At 43.4% G+C, this 19,386-nt stretch overlaps 1 protein-coding gene across 1 annotated transcript in view; it reads left to right on the plus strand.

Annotated features, from left to right (window-relative positions):
- Positions 1–19,386, plus strand: part of SHOC1 (shortage in chiasmata 1) — a 1,878,679-nt gene that overhangs the window by 822,697 nt on the left and 1,036,596 nt on the right. Inside the window, exon 15 of the mRNA XM_078676649.1 lies at positions 12,061–12,237. Coding sequence (XP_078532775.1) covers positions 12,061–12,237 — 177 coding nt within the window. The remainder of the gene's footprint in view (positions 1–12,060; positions 12,238–19,386) is intronic.

Below are 19,386 nucleotides of genomic sequence, written 5' to 3' on the forward strand. Positions count from 1 at the left end.
CATCCAATCTTCTCCAGGGCAATCTGTTCCATCAGGAGATTCCATCTCAGACCATAGTCACGGATGCGTCATTAATGGGCTGTGGAGTCAATATGGACCATCTCCACATCCAAGGGAAATGATCAGAGAAGGAAGCAACGGACCACATCAATCTCCTGAAGCTATGTTCAGTCCATCTTGTGTTGAAAGCTTTTTGCCCGTTGTTCAGCTCCCCATCCCTGCTTGTTCAGACGGACAACACCACAACTATGTACTACCTCAACAAACAGGGAGAGACAAGATCCAGACTCTTATCTCACAGACAATTTGGAAATCGCTTCTTGCCAGGGGCTGACAATCACAGCATCAAGCGTACCAGGTGCCCAAAATGTACAAGCGGACTTACTTAGCAGACTCCTGCAAGAAAATCATGAGTGGGTATTGCACGATGACGTGGTACTCAGCATTTTTCAGCAATGAGGCACGCCCAGCATCGACTTTTTCGCCACCGCAGAAAACAGCAAATGCCAAAGCTTCGCATTGCGGTTCTACCAGACAGGGACTCTGGGGAATGCCCTATAGATCGATTGATCCGGCAGATATCTCTACGCTTTTCCACCGATCCCCATGATTCCAGAGGTTCTCATCAAGTTGACTCAGTACTCAGCAAAGATGATCCACATAGCTCCGGAGTGGCCACATCAATGGTTATTCATGGACCTCCTTCGCCGGTCACATCTGAGGCTGCCATGCAGACCAGATCTGCTGATGAAATTCGGAGGCCAGATAATGCATACCAATTTCACCTCTTTGAATTTGGCAGCATGGCTCCTGAGCTGATACAATATGGTCATCTAAAATCTACCTCAGGACTGCATGGAAATTTTCAAAGAAGCTAAGTGGCCTCTCACACGTGCCTCCCATATGCTTTCAAGTGAAAGAGATTCTGCATATGGCGCTCATCCAAAAGCAAGGACCCTACCACTTGGCAGGAAGATGTTATTCTTCCACACTTACTTCATTTAGCAAAATCTGATTTACAAATATCTTCAATAAAAGTTCACCTGGCAGCCTTGACTGCCTACAGAAAATGTCCCTCACAAACCTCTTTTTTTTTAAATCCCTGTAATTAAGGATTTCTCAGAGGGCTTAAAGAAGGTTTTTTCTCGCATCAGATGCCCTTCCCCTCCACGGGAGGTTAATCTAGGGCTCTTGCACCTTATGCAGGATCCTTTTGAACTCATACACAAGGCATCTCTCCAACATTTGTCTTGGAAAACGGCTTTGCTTGTGGCACTCACTTCGGCCCGCAAGGTTAGTGAGATCCAAGCTCTTTGTTCTCATGAACCATATACTGTCTTCCATTCAAACAAAGTAGTTATAAGAACTCACTCTAAGTTCCACCCCAAAGTGGTATCGGATTTTCATGTCAATCAAATAATATCTCTACCAACATTCTTCCAGAATCCCTCTACTCTACTAAGGAGAGTCCTTAATTTCTATCTAGACAACACTAAACACATTCGCCAGTCAGAACAATTTTTTATCAACTTTGGTCCAGTCCGTACAGGGCTAGCTGCTGCTAGACAATCCATTTCGAGACGGATAGTGTCTTACATTCTATTATGCTATCAAAAAGCTAACAAGAGTCTCTCAGACAAACCTAAGGCTCATTCTACTAGAGGGAAGGCAGCCACTACGGCTTTATTGTGCAATATTTCCATTCCAGAAATCTGTAAAGCAGCTAACTGGAACTCAGGACATACATTTACCAACCATTACTGCCTAGATTCTGACGCTAGAGCAGATGCTCAAGTAGGGCAGCCTTCACTCGGAAATCTCTTTGCTTAGGTTCTCTACATTATGCTCTGTCTAGTCTGCCACTTAATTTAGGGATGGGCTTGCTATTCTATTTAGCACTTACGACTAATACATGGAAATCCCTTGCGAGAGAAGGATTGGTTTCTTACCTGTAACTTCTTTTCTCTCACAGGGGTGTTTCCATGATAGTCATAAGCGACCCTCCTTCCTCCCCGGTGGATTGGATAGAGGAATTGCTTTATTACATATCTATTATCAGAAGCCTCCAAAAAGAGCTGAAGTAACTGCCACCTGCTATGCATGATGGGATTCTGGCGGTGCCTGTTTCCTTAAAGGCACAGTGTTCTTTTTTAGACATATAATGACTGCCTATGAGGCTACTCTGTCCTGCTCCTTTCATCTCTATCATAAGAGGGGTTTTTGAGAAATATTTATACCGATTGACACTAAAAGTATCTGAAAAATTGTTTATTCTGGCCCCTTGTTTTCTCTTCAAGATGAAGAACCTGGCCAGTGTAGCCTAAGTAAATAGGCTGCATAATCTGTCTCTGTTTCTTAAGTATCTTTGAAGGCGTTCCCGAAGTAAGGTGAAAAATCTACACTTTAGAAGATATCTATATATATATAACAATTGCTCCAGGGTCCCCGCACATGGTCAGGACTATTCAGCGCTTATGGCTATCATGGAAATATCCCTGCGAGAGAAAATAAGTTACAGGTAAGAAAACATTCCTTCTGCATGATCACGCCCACATTTTTGGACTGATGCTTTCTCGTTTTTCGACTCTGAAAGTACACTGAAGCCTCCTAACCATACCTCAGTGCTAGTGCTCTTACCCTTAAAAGTGTATGTTTTATTGGTTTATACCCAGTTGGCATAAAGTCCCTAAAATATGGTCCAGGTGTACCAAGGGCCTGTAGGTTAACGTGTGCCTCATGGACAGCAGCACTTATTGGGCAACCCAGAAAGTGACTAAGTGAAACATCTCTCAGCCTGCCACTGCAGACTGGTAGACCACCTGTAAACTGCTTTGCTATGTCGACTTTGCCTTTCAAAGTAATGACGAAGTCCAGACTTCCCTTTTGAAAATATATGTCACCCCTAAGGTAGTCCTACCAAGCCCTAAGGCAGGGTGCTGTATATTAAAAAGTAGGACATATGTCCTAACAGTAAAAACCCCAAGATGTTATTGTTATTGTCGGGAGCCTAGCAACCCCATTGGCAAGTACAGAGTTACATGCTGACAACTCAGCTGTGCTAACTTCTGAATGGGACTACTAATGTTGGTACTTCAAGGTATCAAAAGACTTGTTACATTAAACCTAACTTGAAGTTGCCACTCTGTTGCCTAAGTTTTTCAGTGGCTATTTACAGATGCTGGCCACAAGACAGCCTTCTTCTCTCCTGAGAAGTGTGAATGACTCCCAGGAAATGCAAAACTAGAGGCCAGCCATTGGAGGAGGTGGAAGGAAGCCACATGAAGTGTGAGCTCAAAAGGTGAGCTTCGAAGGGGAAGCTGCCTTTGAAGGGCAAATGGTGGACACACACGAGAGGGCGTGCTCATTTATCCTGTTAGACAGCTTGGTGTTTGGTACAGGGAGGGGAAACCAGATGTCAAATCGATTTTCCTAGGTGTGTGTAGCCTTCAGGTAGACACAACTCTAGGGTGGGCTACCAAGCTCCACACACCGAGAGAAGGGGTTGTGCTTGTGATGCCTGACTTGAGGAAAAGTTGCAGCGAAACCCCAGACTTCCCTTTTGAAAATATATGTCACCCCTAAGGTAGCCCTACCAAGCCCTAAGGCAGGGTGCTGTATATTAAAAGGTAGGGCATATGTCCTAACAGTAAAAACCCCAAGATGTTATTGTTATTGTCGGGAGCCTAGTAACCCCATTGGCAAGTACAGAGTTACATGCTGACAACTCGGCTGTGCTAACTTCTGAATGGGACTACTAAGGTTGGTACTTCAAGGTATCAAAAGACTTGTTACATTAAACCTAACTTGATTCCCAATTCAAATTTAATGTAACTTTTCTGTAAAAGCAACTTTTAGGAAGTTGCTACTCTGTTGCCTAAGTTTTTCAGTGGCTATTTACAGATGCTGGCCACAAGACAGCCTTCTTCTCTCCTGAGAAGTGTGAATGACTCCCAGGAAATGCAAAACTAGAGGCCAGCCATTGGAGGAGGTGGCAGGAAGCCACATGAAGTGTGAGCTCAAAAGGTGAGCTTCAAAGGGGAAGCTGCCTTTGAAGGGCAAATGGTGGACACACACGAGAGGGCGTGCTCATTTATCCTGTTAGACAGCTTGGTGTTTGGTACAGGGAGGGGAAACCAGATGTCAAAGCGATTTTCCTGCGTGTGTTTAGCCTTCATGTAGACACAACTCTAGGATGGGCTACCAAGCTCCACACACCGAGAGAAGGGCTGTGCTTGTGATGCCTGACTTGAGGAAATGTTACAGCGAAACCCAAGACAGAGGAAGTGATGCAAGGGTCGGTTGACTGACTTCCTGTTGCCAGCTACAGGGTCACAACACGCTGAAGAACTCCACCTGGCTAGTCCATTGCCACCATTGCTTGATCGACACTGTCCGCCAGCGTGCAGCCTGGGAGACCAAGACCCAATGCTGAAAAGTTGCAGTAGAGTCTGAAGGATCAGAGGGAGTTGTCGGAATGCAGTTTGGTCACCCAAAAAGGACACTAACTTGCACCAAGGGAAATCAGTGAGATGTTTGTGATTGGATACCAGTAGTCCAGTGGCAATTGGACTTTTGCTGGACCCAAAAGGACTCGAGGGACATCGGCCCTTGAGTCCAATGTCTCCCCACCAAGACCATGGACCATGGGGTAGCCTGAGGACAACCCCGCCGACCGCACAGAATCCTCAGTATCATACAGCATCTTCAGCATCCTGTATCCCTTGCATCAGGTCCACTCTATTGATGTCCGTGAAGAATCATCCATAGAGTTTGGAATGTGACTTGAGACTGCCTTGGTGAGAAGACAAATGTTCTATAATTCCTCACTTGTCCCCTTGACTTGCTCCCTGTTGGAGTTGGTCACCCAAAGTGGGCCATTAGTATCCAAACCAAAGTTTATAAAAGTTTTACAAAGTTTCCAAAGTTTCCGATAACTGCTGTAGTTACCAATGCTTGTTGACAATTTGAGTAAAAAGCAGCTATTAACGCTTTACTTAAAAATCAATATAAAAATTCATACAAATAAGATCTATTTTTAGGTCCCGCCTTGGCAGCGCATGCGCTGTATGCGCTGTCTCAGCGAGACATAAAGTAGTCTGTATGTTGGCTTAAACTCAGTGTAATTTGTTTTCACGCTTACGATTGGTTTACCTGTGCCATTGCTGTTGTTATCTTGCTTTCTGTTGGCTGTTGATTGTATGGTAACTTCCGTGTAGTCCCGCAGCAGCAGCGACTAACTACAGTTTTCGTCCGCTCCCCTCGCACTTGTTTTTTTTAATTGCGTGCAGTGTGCCATCTGTTTACCAGATGGCGTGGAAATAGTCCTGCAGTGGGCCTATAGGTGTCGCCCTTGCTCCAGCAAAAAATACGTTTCCTGTCACCTATTGTACGATGGAAATGGCTTCGAGGTAAACGTAATTCTCTGCGGCTGCTGATGAACTGTAAGCATTTGTATAATGGGGGCTGTTGCGCTGTTAACAGGAGTAAACGCCCAACGTGCTATTCTAAACTATGTCTGCTAAACTAAAACTATCATGGATAAAGACTGCATTCGAAATAATTACGTATAATATGTTAAATACGTGCAAGAATGTAATATTTGTTAATTAAGTATTGTTCGACCAGTTGAGAATAAAAACTGTTCTTCAAAGAGCCCAAAAGAGAGCCCTACATTGTAAGGTCAGTGCTTTCACTTGTTTTTTTTTACCAAGGGGCCTGCTTCAAGGGCCGCCATGCACATAAGGAAAACATGCAGGGGCACCATTTTAGTGCGCCCCCTGCATATTTAATTAATTAATTTGGAGCGCGGTCCGCTGACTTTAGCGGCCACGCTTGGTTTATTTATTTAATTAATTTGGAGTTTGGAGGAGATTCGTTTGTAGTGTGTGCTTTAAAGTGAGTGAGTTATTTTCCTTTTCTCCCCTGTGGAGTTACCACCTGCTGTGCCACATTTTTGGGTTATCAGCACCGACTTCTTAGAATAAATGCCACGGATGTCAGTGGTTTTTATCTCCCATCAAAAGATGTGTTATCTTGACGGCGCGGCTTTCCCCCCCAGCGTTACTCGGAAACAACCTAAGTGGAGGGGTGGAAGTGTGTTGGAATTGGGGTCTGGGGCAGAATACACTTAACATTTCACCTGAGGCACCACTTTAATATATAAGGTTGAGGGCATGCCCCCCCCCTCACATATGAGATGTTGATTTGCACGTCTTGTGCTACCTTTGAACTCCTCAATTTGTACTAAAATGTCACTTGGTGGACGAGCTACTGTGCCCTGCAGGGGCACTTTAACATTGTTCGGTTTACCAGCTGGGGCTGTGAGCTAATTTTTGCCATTTGATGATATTAAAGTGGGGAGTTTACCAGATAACTCCAGGTCACCAGCGGAACGCCAGTCCTGTACTTTTATTGACAGCCGGTTGCATTCTGGGGTTGTAGTCAGTGCATTTCTAATGAAATAAAACAACCAAAGATAATGCCCTTCATAAGGAAACCCCAGAACTGCTGTCTCTAATCACATGAAGTCACTTGTAACCTTCGACCTGGGCATACCTGACAGGTGGGGCAAGTACGTCTTTTTCTGGAAGGTTTACGTCAGGGGACAAGGGAGGCAGGATTCATCTGCCTGTTCTTTATGTACTCGACCCCACTGAGTTCCCTGCCGTGGCCTCTTCTTCCCTGGTGTTGCACCAGTCTCCGGTGTCCTCTGGGGAGAAGGGTTCAAACATTAGCTGCCTCCGGTATCTGGCAAGGAGCCAAGATCACTGATGCAGGTCAAACCCTGAGAATCCATGTGCAAGAGGCAGGACTTGGTTGCCTTGGAAGCCGGGGTCAAGAGTGCTGTCCGAGTCACCAGAATACATGCGCACTATGCTTGCCGATCGGCATCGACTAGCCACCGACCATCGCGTCAACGTGACATCACCGGTCGCCGTCGAAAAGGCACCGCCGATCGCCATCGAAGAGGCACCGACAATTGCCATCGAGAAGCCACGACAGTCGACGTCGAAGATCTGGAAATGAATCTTTGGCTCCTTCCTCTCTTCAGGCAAGAAAAAGGAGGAGGTTGATTTATTCTCGTACAAGGACTCCACCTCATTCTGATCCTCCTGGACCAGTGGAACATCCACCGCCTCCTCCGCCGCCTCCTCCTCCTCCACCACCGCCTCCACCTCCTCCAACGCTTCCTCCACCACCACCACCGCCTCCTCCTTCCGGGCCTGCTGCTCCTCGGACTAAGAATCCTGCATCGCCAAGAAGACGGAGGTCTAGGTCTCATGCGAGGGATCAATCTCGCAGCCACGACGTTCGTCTACACGCTCTCATCACCGACATCGTTATGAGAGGTCTCGCTCCCGGCGCACCAGAGACACATCCTCCACAAGTACTGGGAGATATTCGCCCACACTTTCGGGCTCTCCTCCTCAAAGGGTGGCTCCGATTGATAACATTACCACCTTCCAAGAGGTTCTATTATGAGGAGCGTCCAAACTAAATATTCCATTGTCCTTCCCTGTGCCATCAACTTCAGTCATCTTCGAAACTCTCCAACAAAGACAAGCTTTGCGTCCCTTGCTCCCTCTGGTGCCAGGCTCATAGGAACCGGTGATGGAATTGTTTTTAACACCTTCTTCCATCAAATCCTCTCCTTCCAGGCTGCAGTAAAAATACCGCCCGCATGAGCAAGATCCCACATTCCTTCGGACGGATCACATGCCAGACTCTGTTATTTTTGTGGCAGCTAAGAAGCAACATACTATGGCTCTGACGTCAGCCGTACCGCCTGATAAGGAAAGCCGTAAAGTTGACTTGGTGGGGAGGAAAGTATGTAACACGGCATCAATTGCAATGAAGGCTGCTAGTGCTACAGCCCTGCTGGGCAGGTACGACCATTCCCTTTGGGAATCCCTCAACAGTTTGCGGACCTCCTGTCAAGGGATAAGAGGGAGGACTTTACAGAGATATTGAATGAAGGACTTATGGTGTCCAGCCAAATAATAAGTGCAGCGGCGGACACATCACTCCTGTCAGCACATGGCTATTGTCATGGAGTTTCTCTCCGGAGACACTCCTGGCTGCACCTCATCTCTCTTAATCCTGAGGCTCAACAGATGATTATGAATTTAACCTTTTCTGGCACTACCCTCTTTGGCTCTCATGTGGACGAGGAGATGGCTCGCATGAAGGCGGAAATGGTGACCTTGATGGCAGTAGGTCTTGAAAAGCCAAACTTTCCAAAGACGTTACTCTTCACAGAGGATCCAGAGATACCAGGGCCATCAGACAAATCAGCAACAATCTTATCAGCGGTCATTCCAACCGTTTGGAAAACATCAACCTAGGGGATGAGGAGGCTAGCAACCTGCACAAGGGAATAAGGCACCTGCTGGGTCTAAGCCCTGAAACTTTTCTTCCCCCTCTACTGTTACCCACTCCGGTGGAGGGAAGCATTCAAAATTTCCTTGCAGAGTGGCAAAAAATAACTCAGGACAAAATTGGGTGCTGAATATTGTTCGCAATGGACACTCGCTACGTTTCATCAGCCCAACTCCATTGGTCCGTCCAACAAACTCAAGGTACCGACTACGTCAGTTGCAATTGGAGGCCAACATTCTCTTACTAAAAAGGGCAATAGAACCTGTTCCTCCCGTACAGCGAGAAACAGGGCTTTATTCCAGGTTCTTTCTGGCCCAAAAAAAAGCCAAAAATGTGTTCAGACCCATTCTCGATTTACGGCACCCAAATAAGTGGGTTCGGAGGGAGAAATTCCAAATGTTAGCATTGCATCAAATCTACTCCCAAATCCATCAGGGGGATTGGTTATGAGCGAATGATCTGCAAGACGCATCCTTTCACGTCCCCATAGTAAAGAAGCATTGCAAGTTCCTGAGATTCACAGTGGGAAACAACCATTATCAATACTATGTGCTTCCACTCGGCCTGAAGTCAGTCCCCAGGACATTCTCAAAATGCATGGCAGTAGTGGCTGGACATCTGAGAAAGCACAAGGTGTTCGTCTACCCCTACCTAGACAACTGGCTGATCAAAGCATCAACGTCTCAGGGAGCTCGATGCATTTCAATTGGACCTCCAATCTTCTCCTTTGTTTGGGTCTTCACATCAACCACACGAAGTCCGTCTCGACACTTGTACAGTGTCTTCAATATCTGGTAGCAAATATAGATACTCGCACTGCAAACGTGTATCCTTCGGAGGTGAGACGCTTATCGATCCTTCGGAAGGCTCAAGCTCTCATGAACATGTCCACTCCAACAGTGAGGAAGGTCTCCTCCCTTCTGGGCGCCATGGCATCCAGTATCTTTCTCACTCCCAATGCACGACTAAACATGAGACCCTTGCAGGAATGCTTGGAGGATCAATGGGAACAGAGCATAGGGGATTGGGAAGACAGGATCCGTCTGTCACAGCATGCCCTTCAGTTCCTCTGATGGTGGTGTTCTCCCCGCAATCTCCTGTGAGGGATCCCATTCCACAAGGAGATACCAAAACAAATCGTAGTAACAGATGCGTCTCTCCTCAGCTGGGGTGCACATACAGACCACCTTCAGATACAGGGCAAGTGACGAAGGGATCCACATACCACATCAATCTGCTGGAGCTATGAGCAGTCCATTTGGCTCTGAAAGCTTTTCAACCATCGCTCCACTCCAGTACCCTGCTTGTCCAGACGGACAATATGACAACAATGTTCTACCTCAACAAGCAGGGGGGCTAGAGATCACGACCGTTGTCTCAGGAAGCCCAGATTATCTGGAGATGGCACTTGGCCAGAAACCTGAACATCACAGCAACTCACCTCCCAGGTGTTCAAAATGCTCAGGCAGACGCTCTAAGCAGACTCATTCAGGAAAACCACAAATTTGTCTTAACCGACAATGTGGTGCGAGATATCTTCAGAAGATGGGGCGCTCCAGAGGTTGATTTCTTTGCCACCGCAGAAGTCAACAAATGCCGAAACTTCGCCTCTAGGTTCTACCAACCGGGAACTCTGGGGAATGCTCTGTGGATAAATTGGTCAGGCAGAATTCTCTACGCCTTTTACTCCGATATCCTTGATCCCAGCAGGCATCATTCAATCTTTTGCAGTCATCGGCCAAGATGATACTCATTGCCCCTGAGTGGCCGCCTCAGTGGTGGTTCAGGGACCTTCTCCACAGGTCTCTACTGCCGCATCTCCGGCTTCCATGTCAGCCGGACCTTCTCTCAAAGTTCGGCAGACAGATGGTGCGCTCCAATCTCTCATCATTGAATTTGGTGGCATGGCTCCTGAGGTAGTACAATATGGACATTTGAATTTGCCTCAGGACTGCATGACCATAGCGGAAAGACCATCCACATGCACTTCCTATGCGTATAAATGGAAAAGTTTCTGCATCTGGTGCGTTTCAAAGAATGCTGATCCTACTTCCTGCCAGGAAGATGTGATACTCCCATATTTGCTACATTTGGCACAACCGGGCCTTCAAATTCCCTTCCTTCTTATAGGAACTGCCCTTCACAAACTTCCTTTTTCCATATCCCTGTCATTATGGATTTTCTGGAAGGTTTGAGGAAAGTTTTACCTCCCTTCAGTCATCCGTCTCCTCATTTGGAGCTTATTGTGGTTCTTTCTCGACTGATGCGGGAGCCTTTTGAACCTCTTCATAGGGCTTCTCTGCAGCATCTGTCTTGGAAGGCAGCTTTCCTGGTAGCCATAACTTCTTCCCGCAGGGTTAGCGAACTCCAAGCTCTATGTTGTCAAGAACCGTACACAGTGTTCCATTCCTCTAAGGTGGTGATGAGGACACATCCGAAATTCACTCCCTAAAGTTCTTTCGGATATCCACGTAAATCAAACTATTTCACTACCTACCTTTATTCAGCGTCCCTCTTCTCCTGCTGAGAGGATGCTTCATTCCCTAGATGTTAGGAGGGTTTTGAAGTTTTATTTGGACAAAACTAAGGATATTAGATGATCAGATCAGTTATTTGTGAACTACGGCTCTATCCGTACAGGTCTAGCTACCTCCAAACAATCCATCTTTCGATGGATTGTGTCTTGTATTCAACTTTGTTACCAGAAAGCCAACAAGACCCTTGATAGTAAGCCTAGGGCTCACTCTACCAGAGGAAAAGTTGCTACTGCGGCTTTACTCCGTATCCATTTTCAGACATATAATGGCAGCCTATGAGGGGCTTCTCTGTCCAACCTTTTTATCTCTATCATGAAAAAATTAATTTTGTGAAGGGGAGTTTTCTATATGTATTAAACTCCATAAATTGAAATATTTTAGAAGTACTAACTACCTTTTTTCACTTCAGAATTAAGTAATGGCCAGTGTAGCCTAGTTAATTAGGCTGCATTATTGTCTTTCTATCTCTTAAGTGTCTACACAGGCCTTCCCGAAGAAAGGCGAAAGATGACAACTTAAGAAGATTTATCTAAGGAAGTGTTCCGGGGTCTCCACATGTGGGCGGGACTATTCACATGCTTATGACTTATCATGGAAATACCCCTTCAAGAGATCTGGAGTTACAGGTAAGAAACTATTCCTTATTTCATATAGCATAGCAGAAATTATTACATTATGGCACCGTATTTTGTTCAATTAAACAACAATGAATGGGACAAAATTGACAGATTGCAATGAAGTAGACACTCGTCATGGAAAAACATAAAACTATGTACGCCAAATTGTTTTTCATGTAAGTAAAAATGACAAAATGAAGTATGTGTATTGATTCTAAGAATTTCCAAGACAAGAGGACGTGCTCTTTCAAGAAATGAATCATTTAAAACAGCTACTTCCATTTGTAAGTAATTTTTGGCTCTGTTTATGAGCCCATATTCAAAACGTTGTACTATGACAATGACAGAGGATTCTGAAAAAATGGAATGTGAAACACGTATTCCAACATGATTATCATTTTCCTACTTGTCAAAAGATTTGATGTAACAGAAATGATTTATATAGTAATATCTTGAAAACAACATTAGAGCTACTAGTGGTTAACACATATGGTCTTTATTTCTGCATGTTTTTTTCATTGGTTCAGACAGCCAGTGCCAGGCATACCGCCTCCTTGAAGCAGCTGCCACCCCTGTAATGAACAAGCTATTGTCTTTGGGCATAAGCTTACTAGCGGACTGGAAGTTTGCCCACATTCATTTTGACCGCACGAGGTTTTTCTTGAAGCAGCAAGAGAAAGCAGTCAACAATAGCTGTAAGCAAGGTGAGTCTGTTCTAGCTCAATCATTTTAAAGCACAACAGTATTGCATAAGGCCTATTCAGAAATAGCTAGATAGAGGTATTCATATTTCTGCAGTCGTGTATCCATGTTTTAAAACACATTATTATTAGTGTTAACTAACCTCTGATCTGGTTCCTCTCATCCGGTCCCGGGTTGTATTTCTTAGATCCCCTTTCCCCATCTCTTCTTCGTTCCCTTTCACTTTCCATCAAATTAGGATCGCCATGCAAGCCCTGTGCAGCTCTCCTGCTGCAACCAGGCACTGGCTCTGTTGTCCCTGCCTTCACACTCCTATGCATCTCGGTTCTTGAGTCTGCTGTAGTTCCAGTCAGTCAGAAACATGATGTAGTTCCCCCAGTCATTAAAAAGACAGTTGTAGACCCTGCTGTCACCTCCAATTTAAGGCCAATTTCGTTATTTTCAGTACCTATTACGATCTTGAAAAAACATGTTACCAACATTCTGACACCTTGCCTCTCAGCCCACTCTGTGGTGGACGCATTTCAATTGGGTTTCAGAATTTTACACATCACTGACCTGGCACCTTTTTGGCTGTGGGCGAACTTCATTAGGTGCTTGATTAAGACAATAGTGCAGGGCTGATTCTCTTTGATCTGTCCACTACCTTCAATACCATTTCCTATAAGATCTTTTTCAACAGGATCCTTGAGATAGGGATCAGTGGAGAAGCATGAAACTAGCATACTTACCTCTGGTATTCTCAGGTGGTCGATATTCAAACATCCACGTTTAAGATATTCCCAGTTTCCTACAGGGTGCCTCTGGACTCTTAATTGAGTCCCACTCGTTTTAACATCTATGTGACCCCCGATGGGACAGCTAATCTGCTCATTTGGCCATTTTATTATGATTAATGCGTATGACTCCCAGCTGGTTATCAACCTTGAGAAGTGTAAAGATAAGAACAGTTCTTTCTTATTTGGATACATTTCAGGAGTGGCCAAATGGATGGATAGCAATGATCTTAAAATGACCACTGTAAAGACTGAGGTTCTTGTCCTAGGCAGTGGTTAATTTCTAAAAGATTAAGGGCCCGATGTAGGTAGCCAAATACCGGTCGGTAACGGACAAAAATCGGTAATTTCGGCCTTTACCGACCGGTATAAGAGCATCAAGATGTATATAACTAAAAACTTACCGAATCGGTAAATACCAGTCGGTAAAATACCGAATCGGTATTACACGATTCGGAATATACCGAATTCATATTTACGATTCGGTAATTAAGAAATGGTAATTTTCCAATTCGGGAAATACCGAATTCTTATTTACCGAGTCGGTAAATAAGAAATGGTAAAAATGGCTTGTTGAGATGTAGCAAATCCCAAAAATACCGAATACCATGAAATTCGGTATTTAAGAGTCTGTATTTACCATGGATTGGAAGCAGGTGGAAACCAGGAACAGGATATGTAAGAAGGCCCCAAAATGCAACAGTGCAACCACAATGGCGGCTTTCTACATTATTGCAAGGCGACTACGGATACAGGCAGCAGGAGAGAGGGTCTGGCTAAGGGAGGAGCAGGTGTATAGGCAGAGGATCACCCTCTTCCAACTGATAGGTGTTGTCCTGTCTACACCTTCTTGCTTCTGGGAGCTACCAGCACGTGATAGCTACAGTAGGTGGGGTGTCCCAGAGCTGCCTGTCACAGTTTTTCAGAAAATTTCTTGACGCCATGATGCAGAGGATGGAACACTACATTGAGTTCCCTGACACACCTGCAGAACTAGCAAAGACTAAAACCGATTTCTATCAACTTGCACAGTTCCCGCACATCATAGGCTGTATCGATGGGACGCACATCCTGTTGAGGAGCCCTGTGAGACTCTTCTGACGTTTCCTCTCGAGCTGCAAACTCCCAACTCCCTCAAGGATCTACCAACCCAATCAGGACTTAGACACTGACTGGATTGACTTCTCCCTCAGGGAAAGGGGAAGTGGACAGAGAGACTCACAACAAATTATACAATGTTAAGTCTTCAGTTGAGTCTCTCTCAAGAAAGTGCTCCAGGCCGAGAATCTTCTCTCAAAGATGTTCTGCGCTGTCTTCGCGTTACGCTATGGTGCAATTTTAACAGCTATTACTCAGTTGACAACTTCTTAACTAGTTTCTATATTCAACTAACATAATGCTTACTGACCATTAATCCGTCTGACCCTTGTTCGCACTTTTACTGAAGTTTTAGCACTGACTCAGAATCTTGACACCTTCAAATAAACATAACATGTCAGAATCACTTAATACTTTAACTAACAAGACAGGCTGATAGATTAGTTGGGTTAGTTTTAACTGAACTCGAAAGCTTCATGCAGGATCATACCTGAGTCTTTAGTTATTTCTTTCGATGCGAGGTTCTGTAGTAGGAAGACAGAGAAATAGAGAAATACAGCCTATCTAACTCTCTCTACTATCTTAGATAATTATTCCAGATCCTACTTGTAAATATGCGAACCCTTTATATATATATATATATATATATACCTCTGCAATAAGGTCTACATTTCACGACTGTACACATTAGTTCCGTTTGACCATGTTATATATTTGTCTTTACCAAGGCTTGTTAATTTGAGCCCAACTTGTAAATATGTGAACCTTTTAAAAATACATCAGTAATTTTATTTACATATCACCATTTGTACACATTTGTCCTATTTGTCTGCTAATTTGCCTATTTAACACATTTGCCTTAACCAAGGCTTGTTTACTCTGCAATCCGCCTTTTGCGTGATTAAATCTAATCACAGTTTGTCTCAGTTCAAAGGCAGACAACAATCTCTTTATGTTCTTGCTGAAAAACACTCCGTGTAACTAGCGTTTCACTTTATGTAAGTAATTCCTGCTCTCTGCGCAGAGTCATTAGTCTTTGTCAAGGTTTAATTTAGTTCAGCTCTACTCGACGTGCCAAACCTTTTAAAACGTCTAGAGCAGAGGATTGTCTTAAAATTACACTTTGCCACGTACTTATAGGCTAAAATTGCTCGTGGCCTCTTAGAAATTAAATTAAATCTTACTGCCCTTCTTCCTGGATTTCAGCCGACTACTCGCTGTCAGGCTGACAGGAGACTCGAACAGCCGACCGGCAAAGGAAAGCGGGTTAACAAACCTCCCGGCTGTCAACCGAAATACCGGAGCTCTGCCACGCCGTCGCGCAGGCAGCAAATTCAGTTAAAATAGCAGGCGAGGGTTTTAGGATTCCGCCGAATGTTCTTTCCTAAAAGGAACTGAAAGATTTCACTGGAAGCAAGGGAAGAGACGACCACAAGGCCAGGGAAGTTTCTAAACGGGGACAGAAGCTCTCGCAGGAAACAACGAGAGACAAAGCATTTGACAGTTGGCTGAAGCTAGTATTTATAGCTTCAGCCACGAGACCTGCGCGCGGCTCTTACTTAATAACACCTAGCGCGAGGGAGCCCCGAGCCTGTCTCTCAGAGCGCACAATCTATGTAACTGCACAAAATAACCAACAAGCATTGCTAAAGGCAATTGCTACCAACTTCTTTCCTAAACAGAATTTTAATTAAACTTATCATTAAAATAATATTTTAAATGAAAACACAAAGCAAAATAAAACCTTTTGATTCTCAATATTTACACTGCGTCAGAATCTAATTAAGACGACCTGTAACACCCCTAACAGTTCCTCCCCCCAAAGGTCGTCTTACAGGTCTAGGTTTATCAGGATACAGAGCATGAAAAGATCTAACAAGTCTAGGAGCATGAACATTTTTCTCAGGTTCCCAAGATCGCTCAGAAGGATCATAACCCTTCCAATCAACTAAATAAAACAAGGCACCCCGAATCCTTTTGGAATCTAAAATGGATTTAACCTCGTATTCAACATGGTCACCGACAATTACCGGCGGTGGTGGGTTATCAGCACGAGTAGAAGGTTCAAAAGGTTTCAACAGAGAAACATGAAAAACAGGATGAATAGCATATTCCTCAGGTAAAACTAATTTTACAGATACAGGGTTCAAAACCTTCTTAACTTCAAAAGGCCCAATATATCTAGGCTTCAACTTCCTGGGACCTTCCTTCTGAATGTTTCTAGTGGATAACCATACCAACTGACCTTCCTTATACAAAGGAGCAACTTTACGATGAGAATCAGCAGTCTTTTTCATAGATACCTTACTTTTGACCCATTGTTTTCTAGCCTTATCTTGAATATCCAACAGATGAGTCAACCTATCAGTAACTGCTGGCATAGACAATTGTTCATCAGGTAAAAGTATAGGAATAGATCTTGGATGTTGACCAGTGAGAAAATAAAAAGGAGAACAACCCAAAGCTGAATGAGTGGTGTTATTATAGGAAAATTCAGCCCACGGTAACATTTCATCCCAAGGGTGAGAGGAGGTAGTTAACAAACATCTTAAACCCTGTTCAACATGCTGATTCAATCTCTCCGTCTGACCATCCGTCTGTGGGTGAAAAGAAGAAGACAGAGCCAACTCAATTCCCAAAAGTTTGCTAAGTTGTGACCAGAATTTAGAAATGAACTGAGGACCCCTATCCGAAATAATCTTTGAGGGCAGACCATGAAGTTTCACAATATTAGATAAAAATACAGCACTAAATTCAGTTGTCGAGGGAATCTTATGTAATGGAATAAAATGTCCCATTTTGGATAACAGATCCACCACCACAAGGACTGTAGTAAAACCATTAGACTTAGGGAGATCAGTAATAAAATCTAAACTGATTGTATGCCAAGGGTGAGGAGGAATAGTCATAGGACGAAGTAAACCCATTGGAACCTCATGTAAAGCCTTTTGACGAGAACAAACTGGACAGGCTTTCACGAATTGCTGAATAATAGAAATCATTCTTTCCCACCAAAAATGACGTTGACACAAATCCAAGGTTTTGTTAATACCAGGATGTGCAGCAATCGCCAAATCATGATTCCATTGCATGACCTTATCCTGTAAATCTCTTGTGGGAATAAACAATTTATCATTGTGATAGAAAAACCCATCTCTAATGGAATTACCTTTTTTTAATAACCATTCATGAACCTCAAAATTCTTTAATTCTTTTTTTACTGAATCCAAGAAACTTTCTGAATGGATTTCAGCAGCAATTTTTTCTAAAGGCAAAATGCTGGGAGGATCCTTCATAGAATTTAAATCCTTTTCACAAACTAGACGTGAAAGTGTATCAGATAACAGCTGCTTCTTCCCTGGTCGATACATAATCAAAAAATCAAATTCGCTAAAAAATTGTAACCACCTCATTTGTCTAGAAGTAAACGCCTTAACAGTGGAATAAAATAGCAAATTTTTATGGTCAGAATAAACAGTAATAGTGTGTTTAGCCCCCAAAAGATGATGCCTCCATTCTTGAAACACATCTTTAATAGCTAACAATTCTCGTTCTGCAATTGTATAATTTTGCTCAGCCAAAAGTAACTTCCTAGAGAAAAAGGCTATAGGATGAAGATGACCAGTATTTGCATCCTTTTGAAGCAACACACCACCAATAGCAGTCTGTGAAGCATCTGCTTCCACAAAGAAAGGCCTATTAGGATCAGGATGAACCAAAATGGGAGCCGAGGTAAAAGCCTTCTTCAACAAAGAAAATGCCTGGTCAGCCTCCTCAGTCCAAGAGAAGACTTTCCCTTTTTTCAATAACTGGGTAATAGGAGTAACAATTTCAGAAAATTTAGAAATGAAACGCCTATAAAAATTAGCAAATCCTAAAATTCTCTGCGTGTCTTTTATTGAAGCAGGAATTGGCCAAGATAAAATTGCCTCAACCTTCTTAGGATCCATATGAATTCCCTCTGGTGACAAACAATAGCCAAGAAATTCAACTTGAGAAGCATGGAAAACACATTTTTCCAATTTAGCATACAGAGAATGATCTCTCAATCTCTGTAATACCAACTGAACATGCTGTACATGCTCTTCCATACTTTTAGAATAAATTAAGATGTCATCTATATAAACAATACAACAGACATCCAATAAATCATGCAGGACCTCATTAATAAAATATTGAAAAGCCGCTGGAGCGTTGCAAAGACCAAAAGGCATAACCGTATACTCAAAAAGACCAAATTTCGTGCGAAAAGCGGTCTTCCACTCATCGCCTTCTTTGACTCTAATCAAATGATATGCTCCTCTAAGATCCAGCTTGGTGTAGACACTAGATCCTTTAATTTGATTAAGAAGCACAGGAATCAAAGGCAATGGATACCTATTCTTAATGGTTGCCTTATTTACCGCTCTGTAATCAATACAAGCCCTCAAATCACCAGACTTCTTCGCAACGAAGAAAAGAGGAGACGAAACAGGAGAAGTAGAATGTCGAATAAAACCTAATTCCAAAAGCTCATCCAAATAGCTCCTTAAATAAACATTTTCAGGTTCAGTTAAGGCGTAAATTCTACTACATGGCAGAATAGCACCCGGAACTAAATCAATTCTGCAATCAAAAATTCTGTGCGGTGGTAATTTGGTTGCTTCAACAGGATCAAAAACCTTAGAAAAATTCCTATACTCTACAGGAATTTTATTATCTTCAGTAGTTAAAGCAGCACAAAAAAGGGGCATCACTGGATCCTTGGTCTCTTGATAACAATGTAACTTACAAAAGGAAGACTCTAAGGTAACAGTCCTTTTGATCCAATCAATATTGGGATTATGTAATTCCAACCAAGGAATGCCTAAGATGACGCCAAAACTTGGAGCATCAATAAGATCAAAAACCACTTTCTCCGTATGCCCATTATCTGCTACCAAAGTTAATGGTTCGGTGTTAAATTGAATCATACCAGAAGATAAAACAGAACCATCAACTGCTCTCACAGACTCAGGCTCCTCCTTAGAAACAAATTTCAGATTCAATTTATGGGCAAACCCAATATCGAAAAAATTCCCAGTAGCCCCAGAATCCAAAAGTACAGGAATGCTATGTCTTTGAAGAGTGGTTAAGATAAAGACCATCCGAATAGTAAAATGTTTGGGAATATGTGTAGTTACATTAGTGACAAATTTGGAGATCTTAGCAGAAATTTTGCTCGAGGAAACGATCTCTGCTTTCCTCGAGAACTTCAGTTTTCCGACGGTTTAATGGGAAAAGTTTCAACAGCTAAAA

This window comes from Lissotriton helveticus, chromosome 2_1 (assembly GCF_964261635.1).
Source record: "Lissotriton helveticus chromosome 2_1, aLisHel1.1, whole genome shotgun sequence".
NCBI lineage: Eukaryota > Metazoa > Chordata > Amphibia > Caudata > Salamandridae > Lissotriton > Lissotriton helveticus.